Below are 14,494 nucleotides of genomic sequence, written 5' to 3'. Positions count from 1 at the left end.
CTGCTCTGCTGAGTCAGGATAAATCAGGGTTATCACAGCAGGGGCGCCAATAATTCTGCTCTATAATTATATAAAAACTTTTATTCATGAGGAATCTCCTTTATCCGTAATGAGTCGAGGCAATCCAGATGTTGAATTTGGTCGCCACTGAATTTTACATTTTTTCACCAAAACCTTTTAAAACTTTAGTTTAAATACTTAAATAACCAAAAAAAAAGTGATAACTGTAAATACTTTTTTTAATAGATCAGTTTTAATTTAAACAGCCAAACCAACTTAAAGAAACGCCACGTCGCTGCAGCAGAAACCCTGTAGAAAAAGGCTCCATGATCAGCAGCGTCACCAACACGGCCCTCTGGGAGCGCCGCACCGGCCGCTCCGCTCCGCTGCTGCTTCCTTCCACATCGTGTACAGATCATCCTATTAAAACTTTTATACAGTATATACAGCTTCCATTAAATCAGTATGTTACAGCGTCAGCAGTGGAAACAGGGTCAGAACCCAGGGAAACAAGGTAGAAAAAGCAGAAGTGGCTGAACTGAATATACTGGATTTGTCTGCTGTGGAACGCCTTCATCCTGAAGACAACTGGATTAAACCAAAGACGCAGTTAAACAAGAGCTAAACTAGAGCTAAACGCCGACTCTCAGACTGAGCGCCGCAGCCTTAAAGGAGTCCTGTTCCTGCCTTTAAGAAGCCTACAGACGGCCGCGGCGCCAGGACCGCGGGTGTCCGCCCTGGAGCCCATCAAATCAGAAAGAGAAAACGAAGGAGGAGAGGAGGAGCTGGTGCGTCTTCCGACAGCCTGAGTGCAACTCCGCGCTGTGAGAAACCTGAGCCTGTGGAAGGCGAGAGCCACGAGGAAGAGGCGACGAAGCAGCCATAAGTTATCTCAGAGTTCCTGATGCGTCCCCCAGTCGCCAACTAGTTATCTGGAGGAGGAGGGGGCGACGACGAAGGCGACGTCTCCAGCTTGCGGAGGCGACGGCGCCTCAGCTCGGCGGCGCTCGGCTCGCCGGTGCTCAGCTCTCCGGCCCCGTCCTCCAGCAGCCCGTCGTCCCAGGTCTCCCGTCTTTCCGTGTCTGAAGCGGAGGAGGTGGAGTCGGCGGGCTGAGACGACACTGTGGCTCCACTAGCTTGGTCAGCTGGGGGAATAATAATAAAATAAAACAGGAGAGTTACTCCACCAGACCCATCCCTGCCTTTCTCATTAGCAAACACTCAGCGACTCTTCTTCTGCGGCGAGATTTTAGCAGCTCATATAATACACTGGAGTGCTAATCGCTGCTGTTAGAACGAGTAGCTTTGAAGCCACCAGCCGCCATATTGGTACTCCCTATTTCCCCCCAGTAACTAGGGAATATGTGCGCTACAGCATCGAATAACGAGGATTTTCTCATGTTCAGGGGGGTCTTAAAACTTTTAAAATGTCAAATGCCATATACTTTTATGTTATGTTCTAAAACTAGCAAGTACTGAGAAAGTCATGTGCTGAAATATTTTGCATTTTATTCATTTAAATATACATGCATAACATTTATAAATAACAATATACAAAAACATATTTACATATATGTATACATATATACATGTACAAATATTTATATATAAATATATGTATATTTAATATGAATAACATGTAAAATATTTCAGCACCTAATTTCCTAGTAGTTGATAGTGTTAGTACATCCACTGACTGTAGAATTACCTGTGAAACGTTTTCACACAGACAGAAAACTGCTTGTTGTTGCAACCAAATCCTGTGGGATTCTGTGAGAGTAGGGAGTAGCAAGATGGCGGCCAGTGACTTCAGTTTTTCAGCAAAATCAGCACTCCAGTGTATTATATAGCTCAGTGGAGCAGACTGATGTGTTGGGAACACGCATCGGATACATACAGGTGAAGGAGTCCTTCTCTGTGGCCGGACTCTCCGTGCCAGCGGCAGCCGCGGGGGACGGCGCCTCCTGGTTGGCTCCGCCGGCTGCTGCAGCGCCACCCTCAGGCCGAGGAGGGCTGTGAGGAAAACAGAAGGAGGAGAATAAACACACCGTCCTCACAAGAGAAAATGAGATGGCTGTAAGAGATGAACGCTGGTGACGTGCAGCTTGTTTGACCTCAGGTCAGCTATAGTCAAGCTAGTCGCTCCTTAAAGACGCTAAAGACAGCTGCAAATGTCAATTCTGACTATGGGGCTGTTAATTGTGAAATCCTGTCTAACTGCAGCGCCTCGTGACGCAGGCGGCTCTCCTGCTCCAGAGAGATATTTATTTATTTTTCCAGGAAGTTATTGTACTTCAAAACCATTAAAGCTTTCAGTTCAGAGAGGGAATAATGTTATTTCTAGTTCTTCGAGAGATTTCAGCCAAAATGCGATGGAGCGGGTCAGAGGTTTGGGTAATGAGGCTTAACGGATGCGACGCACTTGAGCGTAGCGACGGTGCTGAGGTAGTGGTGGATGTTGAGCATGGCGGCGTCCAGCAGGGTGTGGATGTTCTGCAGACACTGCAGTCTGGCCTCCAGGCCTCGCCGCCCTTCAGACTCCAACTCCCTCAGCTCCTCTTCCGTCAGCCGCGACAGCGACGGGGGAGGAGGCGGCATCGACGACACTGGGCAGGATGAGAAGAGACCAATGAACTTCACCTCAGAAATACAGAATATCACAGATCATTCCCACGTCTTTTTCTTCACTGATTTAAACTCATTTATTTGATAGATTCATTCAACCGAGTGTGTGATCCATCTCCTAAAACTTTGATGATTACGGCTTAAAGAGGAAAAAACTAAATTCAGGCTTTTAGACAATTATCAGACAAATTACTCTGATATTAACACGACATTTTTAATGCGTAAATGTTTTGTAATGGCCATATTGTGGCCTACACAATCATGGTGAGGACTGACTGGACAGATGTCCAGAGGGCAGTCACTGACTCCACACGGAGGGGAAGAAACAAAAAGGTCATTGCAGAAATCTGTAAAGAAAGTTGAGTGGAAGAAAACGAGTGTGGCAGCAAAAGGTGCAGCAGCAGCAGGGAGAACTGCAGCCTGGAGAGGATTATAAAGCGAAATCCATTCAAGAAAGGCAACAGGCTTAAATGGGAGGCAGCTGGACTTTCATTCAGTTCTTTCGACACCTATCCAGGAGTCTTTGTCGGTTCTGGTTGGTTTAAATTGGAGGAACCTGCAGTCAAGTTATGACACGGAGCTCAGAGCGTCAGACAGCTTACCAAAGGGCGGAGGCGGTGGCATCGGCAGCCATGGCGCGGCGGGGAAGGGAGGAGGCGGGAAGGAGAAGGGGAATCCTGGGAGCGCTGATCCCGGAGCAGCCGCCGAAGACGATGCGGCGGCGTCTGCATCCGCTGACGTGGGCTGGCTGGTGCCTAACGGAAAACCAGGCGTCACACAAATGGTCGGCCACGATCGCGCACAGGGGAATGGCCCGGTTTGGGGCGTCCTTACCGGCCGTCTGTGCCGTCTCCGTGCCGCTTTGTGGCGCGTCGGTGGCACCAGGAGCTGGAGGCGGAGCGGCGGCTGCAGGTGGAGGGACCGCAGGGAAAGGACCCCAGAAAGGGAAAACTCCTGGAGGGAAGGCCGGCAGCATGCCTGGAGCCACTGGAGGACAGAGAAAACATTGTTTAACAAGCATGTAGAAATGTGACAGCTTTCTCCACAAAAAGGAAGTGTCCTCTTGAACATACACAGGCTACTGGAACAGTTCCTTCTCGGTCTAAAGCTAAAGGGCCAGGATGCAGCGGATGCTCTGCTACTGAATGCATCCAGCTTTATGTACTGAGAGAAGAGCTTCAGTCAAGGCACAAGTGCAGCTCTAGAAGTTAGAAACTGAGAATATCATGAAACCGTAGCATGTCGGCTTTGGCCCAACTCTGCTTCCCACCTGATACAGGGCCTCGCAAAAGCATAAACAACCCTTGAACTTTTTGTCAAATGCTAATCTCAGTGCCATTCAGGACTCATTGTAGAGGAAAGCCACGAGGAGTTACGTTATTTGGGGTCAGATGAGACCAAAAATATTTGGACTGCATTCAAAATGCCACGTTTGGAGGAAAAGTAACACTAGACGGGAAGACAGCATCCGCAGCGTGAAACATGGTGGAGGCCGCATCATACAGGGAAGCTGGTCAGGGGTGCTAAACACAGAGCGGTCCAGGAGGAAACCCTGTTCCCACAGAACAGCAAGCCAGAGCTACAATGGATACAATGATCATGTGAAAGTGGCCCAGTCAGAGTCTAAAGCTGAATTAAACCGTTTTCAAAGAAAGCAACGAGGAACTAAAACCAAATTAGCAGCCAAAGCTGTGGCGAGACATGAATGATGATGTCTGTTACGTCTGAGGGAACTTGAGCCGTTTTGACAGAAGCAGCTGGTAGAGAGTCAGGCGTCTAAGCTGTTATCGCAGAGTGACGGGTTGAAAACCAAGGAATGCCTCACAGTCAGACTTTTATTTTGGAAAAAGTCAGAAAATCATGGTATCGTTTTCCTTCCACTTAGCAGTTATGCACTACTTAGCATTAGTCCTGGAAAATACAACAGGAATTGTGGCAGTGATGTGACAAATTAAACATGTCAAGGCCTACGAGGCCCCTGACTGCAACCACTGAGCTAGCCATGCTACCTGTGCTACTGACTGGGCCGCCTGCAATGAACGGTGAGGGCAGTAAAAAGGCGTTGTACGCCTTTGATGAGCCCCGTTTGGATCTCACCGTTTGGGGCGGGGGCAGCTGGAGCGTTGGCCGGGGCTGCCGGGGCAGGAGCCGGAGCTGGAGCCGGGGCCTGAGTCTGGTTGTTGTTGGACGCTCTGAGGACGTCCATGCGGCAGGTTGGGCAGGTCTGCTGCCGCTGGAACCAGGAGCGCAGGCAGCTGTGGAGCAGGAAGAACCAAGGCGACAATGACTTTAGTAGGTAAACAACAGGCGACCTTTAAACCAAGAAGGCAGCGGTAGGGATCTTTGGTTTAAGCCACGTTTCATTTTCCACTCTGAGCCCCGCTGACTGTGGCCCTTTTCTAAACCAACTCCCACTGGACTCACCTGGAGTGGAAAATGTGATTACAGGGTAACTTCTTGGCTCCGGTGACCATTTCCTCTCTACAGATGATGCAAACATTGTCGGAGGCCTGCAGATCCTCAGGGGTAGCGTCCGGATATCTGAACAAGGAGCAGCAGAGGGGAACATCAGAGCCTTCCTGACAACACGTCTTATCTGCTGCTTTGCTTTCACCAAATAAAGACCCGAAGATGGAAAACCTCAATCACCCACAAACGTTTCCCTTGAACCCTTGAAAACGATATTTGCCACAAAACTTGACAATTGAAAAACATACATTTGAATGAAGAGGTACACGTGTAACTGTTGTATATGACATTAACGCACTAGCAGTGTATTTATTCTGTGTGAACAGGACTGTACGTTAGGGCTGGACGATGTAGAAAAAAAGCATATTAACACAATAGAAATATTGATCGATATCAATAATTATCAACAAATTCAAAACATACATTTTAAGTGCAGCCCTGACCATTTTATGCTGTCGCTTAGCGACCTATTTTTAGATACAGAATACACAAACACTGAATTCAAACTCAACCCTTTATTCAACCAACTTTTAACCAAAACTGCAAGTTTTTAACAACAACAAAAAAAGAATGCGTGCTCTAAAGTCTTTGAGGGGGGCGGAGCTTGGTGACGGAGCGTTTCCTGGGTCTGTGTTTGTGATTGGTTGGGAGGATGTAATGACTAATATTAACCTACATGGCTAAAATGTATAAAGGAAGGAAAACTTTTATTCTATTTAACTCTTTATTGATCCTTTTATCTATCGATATACATCCATTGATCTAGATATATATTGTTATTGAATTATCATCCAGTCCTACTGTATGTATATACTATAAAGACTACATTAGTATTTACTATAAAAGATAGAACATATTTAACATAAAAATCTTAGATAGATGTCAATATCACTGATTTTTCATAATGTACACATCTCTACAATCTATAGAACACCATTAATAACCGTCTACCCACCTATATTACTGTAAAAATTATTGTAAATACCTAATGTATATATTATATACATTTCTATTATGCACAGAATACTGTAAATATTGATATACAGCATATGTAGGTTAGTTTTTACACCACTATTATGTACAGGCTATGGCAAACATTACTAGATTGTACCGATTACCGTATGAATCATATCAAACCTGAACATGGAAATATTCATACGCCTCAAAGAGTCACAGGCTTCACGCTGCTCTACCAGCTCTACCGCTAGGAAAAGTCAGAGAAAACACGACAGCTGCTGCTTCAAACTGAATAACGGCAACAAAGCTCATCACAAAAAAAAACCTTCAAGCCTCCATTTTTGTTACGACTCCTTGTCCTGTCAGTACCAGCTGAGAATTAACGCCCTGAGTTCTTTGGGAGTGTAAACTTAAAACAAGGTTTGTGGTTTTATTCAAAGCGTCGGCAGCAACTCTTGCAGAAGCATGTTTGGTCCAAGGTGTAGACGATTTAAATGTCAGAGCTCCCAAATAGTCTAAAGACGTCTAAACTACATGAGAATATTGAACAGAAATGCAGGAAAATACTCACAGAGTGTTCATGTTGCGGATTGCTCTCCTTGACATTATAGCGTCTGTTACAGCTTTTTTAAACTGCCTGAGGAGAGCAACAGAGGGAAGATGGTGAGTTAAACTGGCTCTTCATCTCAAGGGAAGCATGAGGCATCCCACACAGGCAGCTGCTCACCTCATGGCCAGGTACATGGGTCGGATGGCGAACAGAGGGAAGGTGTGGACCTTTATCATGATGGTCATGAAGGCGATGTACAGGAGAACTTTGATGAAACCTGTTAAGGTGTCAGAAAATGCCCCGTTTAACGGTTCGTCACGCAGCCACACCTATGTGGAAATGTTGAGCCGGCCGAGAGCTGCACCTGTGAAGAGCTCCGTGTACAGCATGTAGACGGCCTTGTTGTCCCACGGGTTCTCGCTCTGAAGGTCGACGGTGTGCAGAACGTACTTGATGAAGGTGGTCAGGACCATGGTCATCAAGATGGCGTACTGAGGAGGACAAAGAGTGGCGAACGGCACACGTCAGACTTCTACTTTGTGGACGCAGCCGTTTTTTTTCTCATCAGCTGCAGGCTTAAGGAGACCAGGAGTGATGTCCTGGCGTCGGCCGTAAGCCCAGCTGGGAGTGAAACCAGACCCCGCGTGTCAGCGTGGAAATGAGCACAAACGGTGAAACACAAATTACCAGACTTAAAGAGCAGATGCATGAAAAACTGATCTGAGCTTAGGGCAAAAAGACTGAAATAAAAAGCTCCCCTTCATGCCTTTAAGTGTCCTTGTAACGCTGGATTTCTGTAGATTAGACCTTCTGATCATGCGCCGTTTCATCTTTTTAGGCCCAATTCAACATGCAAACATTTAAAAATTCACTCAGCGACGGTTTAATTCATCGCATGTATGGTAGCAACTGTTTTCAGGTATCTAAGGTATTAGTAAAGTAAGATATTTAACTCTTAAAAGATACGATATATATTAATGTTTAAAGAACAAACAAGATTAAGAGCAGTAAATGTGGAGTTCTTATGGAAAAAGAGCAGGAAGTGGTTTTATTTTGAACTGGTCTAATGAACACGTTTGAACTGTCGACTCTGACTACACAGTTTAAGCTTTTGCCCTCTTCTCTTTACTGTGTCGGAGGAGTTGCCAGATTATTAGAAACCTTGTTCTAAATCTACATTTAAAGCATTTTTTGTCAAGTTTAATCAGTAAACATGTTCCAGAGTGAGAAAAATGCTACGTATGGAGTTAATGAGCAGCATGACAGTTATTCTGAGTGAACGGAACAGGTGGGGCTTTTATTTTGAAGTGCCGGATGTGTCTTTATTATAGCTTCCCATTACCAGCAAAGGATCTCAGAGGCAAGTTACCTTGATTTTACTTGAAGTGAAGCCCTTTTATACACAGTTTAGTTTAAGAGACACATTATAAAGACAATAAGTGATTTCAAATTTTTAGAAAGTCTGGAGTCTCTGACTTGAAGTACCAGTATTAGAGTTTCCCAGCATGCACTGGGAAGATTAAATTATCATAACAATTTTTTTTTTGATAGAGCTGGTGTGCCTGTCATCAGCGCCATCTACTGCGATATTTCCAGATAGACACTTAATCTTTTTAAACCTTTAATTGCGTTGCAATCAGTAAAAACGTTTAATAAAATAAAATGTGAAATTTTTGCAGGTATCTCATTCCAGCAACGTTTAGGTCTCAGAAGACACTGTGACAACAGTTCTGTATCGCGAGAAGAAAACAATGCAGCCCAAAATGATCTGCTTTAACAATCCAAATGAACCAAGATGGTTTAAAATGACCTTGAGTCTTAAGTCAAAAAAAAAGGGAAGTAGGACAAACCTCAAACCCGAAAACGAGCTGGACCGAGGCTCCTCGGGTGATGATGCTGTGACAGGCATGGTTAACAAACAAGAAGTCCATCACAGCCAGAAGTCCTAGAAGAGCTGCAGAAAGGCAAGAATTACAAGACGGGTTCAGGTTGTAGGCAGTAGGGCTGGACGATAATTTAATGGCAATATATATCGATCAATAGACATAAATCGATGATAGAAAGGAAAAAAAAAAAAAAAAAAAAAAAAAAAAAAAAAAGTTCAAAAAGTTCAGTAGAATAACAGCTTTCCTTCCTTTTCTACATCGTCCAGCCCTAATAGGCAGACTAAACCGGGGGGACAGAAGAAACGTGACTGGCTGAACCCCGGGCAGCTGCTAAGGTGATAGCGTAAAGTTATTTCTCTGTTTCAGGCGGCAAACGTTGTCAGGAACCACATCCATTTTGTAGCAATGTTCAGAAACCGGCACTGGGGTCTGTTTGTGACTCCCGCCGGAACACAGAGAGAAAAGCACCTGGCCTTGTGCGAAGACAAACATTTGCATACGGTTTCATGAAACGCTTCATGTGGCACGCTAAAGAAAAAAAAAAAAAAAAAAACTGTTACAAAAAAGAGAAAAGTTAACGCACGGTTATCTACTTACATAACACTCTCAAGTGAAACACCCAAGATATGTTTGGACTCCTCTCCATCTGATGAGAGAGAAAAAAGGCAGAAAACCCACTGAGTGAGCGACTCCACAAGCATTTTACCTCTCACCGCTGCTGCTGGGCTCCGGCTGTTTGGTGAGGCTCTGCCCACTTCCTGCTTCATCCCAGGAACAAACTCTAACCTGAGTCGCAACGAAACCAACCGGCTCTAGCTCTGTGATACCTCAACGTAAAACCTTACTGGAACCCAGCGAGTACGTTTTCTTAATCCCACGGGAGGGCCTCGTGTCTGATGGTCACTCACAAAGTCCACCCGGTCCTCCGCCAGCCAGTGGAAGCACTTCAGGAAGAGCAGGAGGGTGAAGAGGGCGACGAAGCGAGGGGAGAAGTCGTCCCTGAACACGGTGAACGCCAGGCACGTCTCTGTCACCGCGTACCAGGAGCGCTCGATCAGGTGCTGGCAGAGGGAGAGACACGAGGCTGCATTTTTGTTTTTTAACCCCCCTTCATTTCCTTTCACATACAGCAAAACATCGGCTACGCCACAAGGGCTCGTCACAATGCCCACCTCCATCTCAGCGGCCCTCAGCTGGCCGAAGAACACCTTTCGCATGAACTTCCCCAGCAGGAACACCAGCACAAACGCTTGGATGTACAAAACCTGAGGGGGAGAAAACAGAAGGGGGAGACCTTTTCCAGCCGCTCTGCTCACCACAGACCGGGCAGAACGGGTCGGTTCGGAGAGGGAAGCGCCTTCTTACCGCCATGCTGGGGCTGCTTTTGGTGAGGTACACCACGGTCGGGTAGAACTGATGTTTGAGCAGGTAGGCGTGAGCCACCACGGCCCCGGTCAGCGCCAGGCTGGTGGCCGTCACCAAGGCCGATCGCACCATGGTGGAGCGGGCTGCAGACGCTGCTGAGGAGGAGACAGAGCGCCGAGCCGTCAGCTGACCTGGAGCGGCACACAACCCAAAACCCCCGCAACTTTCCAGGGAGGGGATTCCTCTGATGACTTACTTTGCCTTTTAAAAATCCTCTTTTATTTTTACTTTCTATTTGCAATAAGCCTACCTTTTTTTTTTTTTTTTTTTTTTAACAGCTGCAACAATCAGACTCTTCCTGGCCAAAACTTAAAGTCTGACTGATTAAGAATTTGACCAGCGTCAATGCTTTTTTTAAATTATTATTATTATTATTATTATTATTATTATTATTATTATTATTATTATTTCTTTTTGTTGGAGTCACACATGCTTTGTCGCACAAACAAAGCACGAGACATTCTTACGATTCTTTCATTTTCTGTTGGTTTCAACACCACTACCTAAGTTGGAGAACATGCAGCACATTTATTTTCCATTTTATGGTTTATAGTAGAAAAAAATAGGGAAAAAAAATGGACTGAATTGCTCAATATCAGGTTTTGGCAGATTCCACCAAAAAAAATGTATGAATTAATTAACGCAGAAGAAAGCACCACCAGCCAGGAAATGTTTGACCTGTGCACCTCTAGATGTTAAGTTTAAGAGCATTTAGTGATAAATCAAATTAAAGTAACTCGCAGACAAATAAAATAAATAAAAATATCTATAACAAAAAATTAAAGTGCCTCGCAGATGACCAGCCGAAGCTGATGAAGGACAAACTGGTGCCTCTGTGAGCATTTTCTTCAAACCTCAGCCTTATAATAAAACCCAGGAAACAGACGTGGAGATGAATAAAGCAGCATCTGTTTGAAACGTCCATCTTGGCTGACGTCCAAAGAGGACAAAATGATTAGGACTCACGGCGCTAAAGCTACACTTTAAGAGAAAATTAAATAATGTATAATTAACTGAGGGAAACCCAGTTACCCTTGGACCCTATAGTGAACACCTTTCAGGGGAAGCCTCCCTGCCAGGTGGCCGCTGTGATGCTCGCAGGGCACGCGGACACAGCTGCTCTAAACGAGCTTTATCGCTCGTTTTCTCCTGACCCCGTTGGAAATAAAAAGCCAAAGTTGAGGCTGGCAGCAGCGAAAACTCTCTCCCTCCCTCCCTGTAAACAAGACACGTTTCACTTCATGGATAAATAACTGTCTCGGCTCACAGAGACATGTCCACCGAAGCTAACGCCTTCGGACCCGCTCCACGTCCCGCCGCCGCTTCCTGGGACGCGCGAGGACAGCGTTAAGGAGCCGGAGTGCCTCCGAGCACGGAGTTATATGCGTTATAAGAGCAGCCACCTGTGCAGGGGGGGCTGTCAGTCCGATATGCGGGGTAGTTAGCCCGCGTTAGCCGGAGCTAGCTACCCCGCTCCAGCTGTCAGCAACTCACCGACTCGACAACCGCGGGAAGACTCGCTCCTCGGGCGGATTCAACGGCGCCTCCTCGTCGGACAAACCCTCTACGGCGTCCGCAGCTACTCCATTTCAAACGTGCCCCCCGCGCCCTCACGGTTATTAGCTATTAATTCCCCTCGCCCGTATTTGTCTGTCTACGTGTTTATCTTTGGCTTGCTCCGAGCGAGCCACCTCACATCCGGTTTCCACGGTAATTAGACGCAAGCGCATTTTTATCCGCCCGCAACAAACACGCCCAACGTTTCACGCACGACGGCCGCGCCACACGCAGGCGTGGAGAGGACGCGGTGGGACATTTTTGCGGTTAATGGCCGTTCACCTTCCCGTTCACGCGTGTTAATCTCTATAAGTAATATCCTGTTTCCCGCGTTGTCTGGGTTTTACGGTAAAGATAAACGTGGACCAATAGGAAGTTGTCAGGGTCTTCCAGCCAAAAGAGGCGCATTCAAGCACGCAGCGCCTCTCAGTTCAATCAACCGTATTCACGATTATAATAACGCTGGATTATAAATGACGCCACATTAAAAAAAAAAGAAAAAGAAAAATACGCACGGCAGGTTTCAGACGTCGGTAGAGAATAACTCGTTTTCTCAAACAGAAAGACATGAGTTTACATACAGGCCTGTGTGTGTGACAGATATCGACTGAATGAAACCCACGAAATAATATAAAGGGAGTGGGACCCCGTAGTTTACCATTTTTGAATATTGTTCATTTGAATTAAATAATAATAATCCTGATGTATCTCTACACGCTCCGTCTCATACACCACACCCAAACCACAAGGAAACTGCTTTTTACAAGAGCTCAATCTAACTAATGACATTTGTGACAGTCTGATAAAAACTTTGACTGTGACATTGAAAAAAAAAAAACAAAAAAAAAAAAAAAAAAACACGTGGTCCAACGCCTTAGATGCTACATATCAGGGGAATCTAGAGGGAAATCTTAAAATTGTATTAATAGACCGCAACATATGTTGGAAATGTAAAAAAAGACTAGGTCACTTTTGTCACTTTATGTGTTAATTCCTCCCTAGTCTATAGGACAAGGGCCAGAAGGCCAGCAGTATCTGGATATCTGGAGCATCTTCCTCAGCCAGGGGCGCATCATCAGCCTCTAGTCCTGCAGATGCACCAGGTGTCCTCCTCCTTGAACAAGGTCAACACCAACAAGGCTGCAGGTCCAGACATGGTGTCAGGTCGATCGCTTAAGTCGTGTGCTGACCAGCTAGCAGGGGTCTTTCTGGACATCTTCAACCCTCCCTGCAGCTCTCCATGCTTTCTGCTTGTCTGAAATCCTCCATCGTGCTTGTGACCAAAAAAAAATCATTTTCTGCCTCAGTGACTACCGTCCAGTAGTCGTCATGAAGTGCTTCGAGAAGATCCTCCTGAAGTCCATCAAGGATGCCATCCCTGCTGACCTGGACAGCCTGCAGTTCACCTACAGGGAGACTCGCTCTACAGAGGACGCTGTCTCTTTAGCGCTTCACTCAGCTCTGACTCATCTGCAGCATCCCAACTCCTATGTTAGGATGCTCTTCATGGACTTCAGCTCAGCATTCAACACCGTGCTACCAGACATGCTGCCTCTGAAGCTCCACAACCTGGGATTATCCACACCTCTCTGCTCCTGGATCAGTGACTTCCTCACCAACAGGCCCCAGGTGGTGAAAACCTCATCCTGAACACTAGCAAGACCAAGATCATTATAGACTACAGGTGGTCCAGGAGGACTGCACACGCTCCTCTCTACATACAGGGGGAGGTGGTGGAGCGTGTGGACAGCATTAGGTTCCTGGGCATTCATATCTCCTCCAACCTCTCCTGGACTGAGAACACCTCCCACCTGGTGAAGAAGGCCCAACAACGGCTCCTCTTCCTCAGGAAACTGAAACAGTCTGGACTTTCCACTAAACTGCTAAAAAACATTTACATTGCTACAATAGAAAGCATTTTGTGACAAAATACCAGACCAAGGGAGCTGATATGGGAGCTGCACAGTGCAGGAGAGGAAAGGCTTAGCAGGGCCGTGAGGTCAGCACCGGGGATTGTGGGATACAATTTACAAGATCTGAACACGGTCTATGCTGCTTGAGTCCAGATAAGGGCCAGACGCGTTGCCACTGATTCCACCCACCCAGGCAATGCACTGTTTGTCTCACTTCCATCAGGTTGACGCTTCAGAAACAGTGAATCCAAAACTAACAATTTTAAAAACAGCTTCTCTCCAAAAGCCCGGTCGCTGCCGGGAAACAAATAACACACTACTGTTGTACAATCCTTTGTATCTTTTGCACGCTGTACAATTTCATCTGCTTCCTTTTTATACAAATTGTAATAATAAAATATGAACAAAATCATTTTATTTAATACATTTGACTGTTTCACTTTGCAAGGCACCATGTCTTAGCTGGCAAATCAGCAGCTTAACTCAGTATAGTCACCTAGATTCTACGATTGTCACCTAGATTACTACTACATCCTCACATCCCTTTTTTCATCCAAAGACCATGACTGTAAGTCTAAGGTTGCCCTCATGTGAATATTAAAGCTCCATCAAAGCAACAGGTGGCCATGTGATGTCATGCACCTTAACTTTAGAAAATAGCCCCATACAACTGAATGAAACTGCTAAAGATATTGAACAAACTGTGGATTATAATCTAACAAAAATAACTCTGGTTTTCAACTTCAATGTATTTTCTAAAATATGACAGTAATGGGCAAAACGTGAGCTAAAATCCAGCCGCTGAAGCATGACTTTCCCTTTAATGGAAAGATAATTGATTGCAAAATCCTCCTGACAAAAAGACTTCAAACGTTAATTATATTAGTCATTTGATGTTTCTAATGTTCAACTCGGACTGTTACCAAAGGGTCAAGAGCTAAATCAAGCTGGATCCGACCTTGGCTAGAACTGATGGTCTTCTTTAGGCATTTTACCTTTTGTTTGCTGCACTTTTAGCTCCGTCACCAACTGAACTTTATTTACTTTAAATTCAATGTATGTGAAGTACTGTAAATTTCTTTTTTTTTTTTTGTTTAAAGTCGGTTTTACCC

At 45.5% G+C, this 14,494-nt stretch overlaps 1 protein-coding gene across 2 annotated transcripts; it reads right to left on the bottom strand.

The window, feature by feature from the left end:
* Positions 1 to 221: 221 nt before the first annotated feature.
* On the bottom strand, positions 222 to 11,626 carry syvn1 (synovial apoptosis inhibitor 1, synoviolin). Of its 2 annotated transcripts, none has more exons than XM_012854811.3 (16): positions 11,407 to 11,623; positions 9,853 to 10,007; positions 9,660 to 9,752; positions 9,396 to 9,548; positions 9,085 to 9,133; positions 8,452 to 8,555; positions 6,966 to 7,092; positions 6,779 to 6,878; positions 6,623 to 6,688; positions 5,050 to 5,166; positions 4,723 to 4,880; positions 3,460 to 3,612; positions 3,228 to 3,380; positions 2,423 to 2,606; positions 1,898 to 2,013; positions 222 to 1,145 (listed from the first exon to the last, which is right to left on the bottom strand). In XM_012854811.3, exons 2-16 carry the CDS (start codon positions 9,982 to 9,984, stop codon positions 925 to 927), a joined length of 1,926 nt encoding a protein of 641 aa, XP_012710265.2. In that variant the 5' UTR covers positions 9,985 to 10,007; positions 11,407 to 11,623; the 3' UTR covers positions 222 to 924. The 2 variants fall into 2 exon arrangements, with proteins under 2 accessions (XP_012710265.2, XP_012710264.2); XM_012854810.3 differs by having other exon boundaries at positions 925 to 1,145; positions 9,853 to 10,004; positions 11,407 to 11,626.
* Between the last annotated feature and the right edge of the window lie 2,868 nt (positions 11,627 to 14,494).

The sequence above is a fragment of the Fundulus heteroclitus genome, chromosome 23 (assembly GCF_011125445.2).
Source record: "Fundulus heteroclitus isolate FHET01 chromosome 23, MU-UCD_Fhet_4.1, whole genome shotgun sequence".
NCBI lineage: Eukaryota > Metazoa > Chordata > Actinopteri > Cyprinodontiformes > Fundulidae > Fundulus > Fundulus heteroclitus.
Note: the sequence above shows the minus strand (reverse complement) of the source record. Positions and strands in the feature narration are given on the sequence as shown.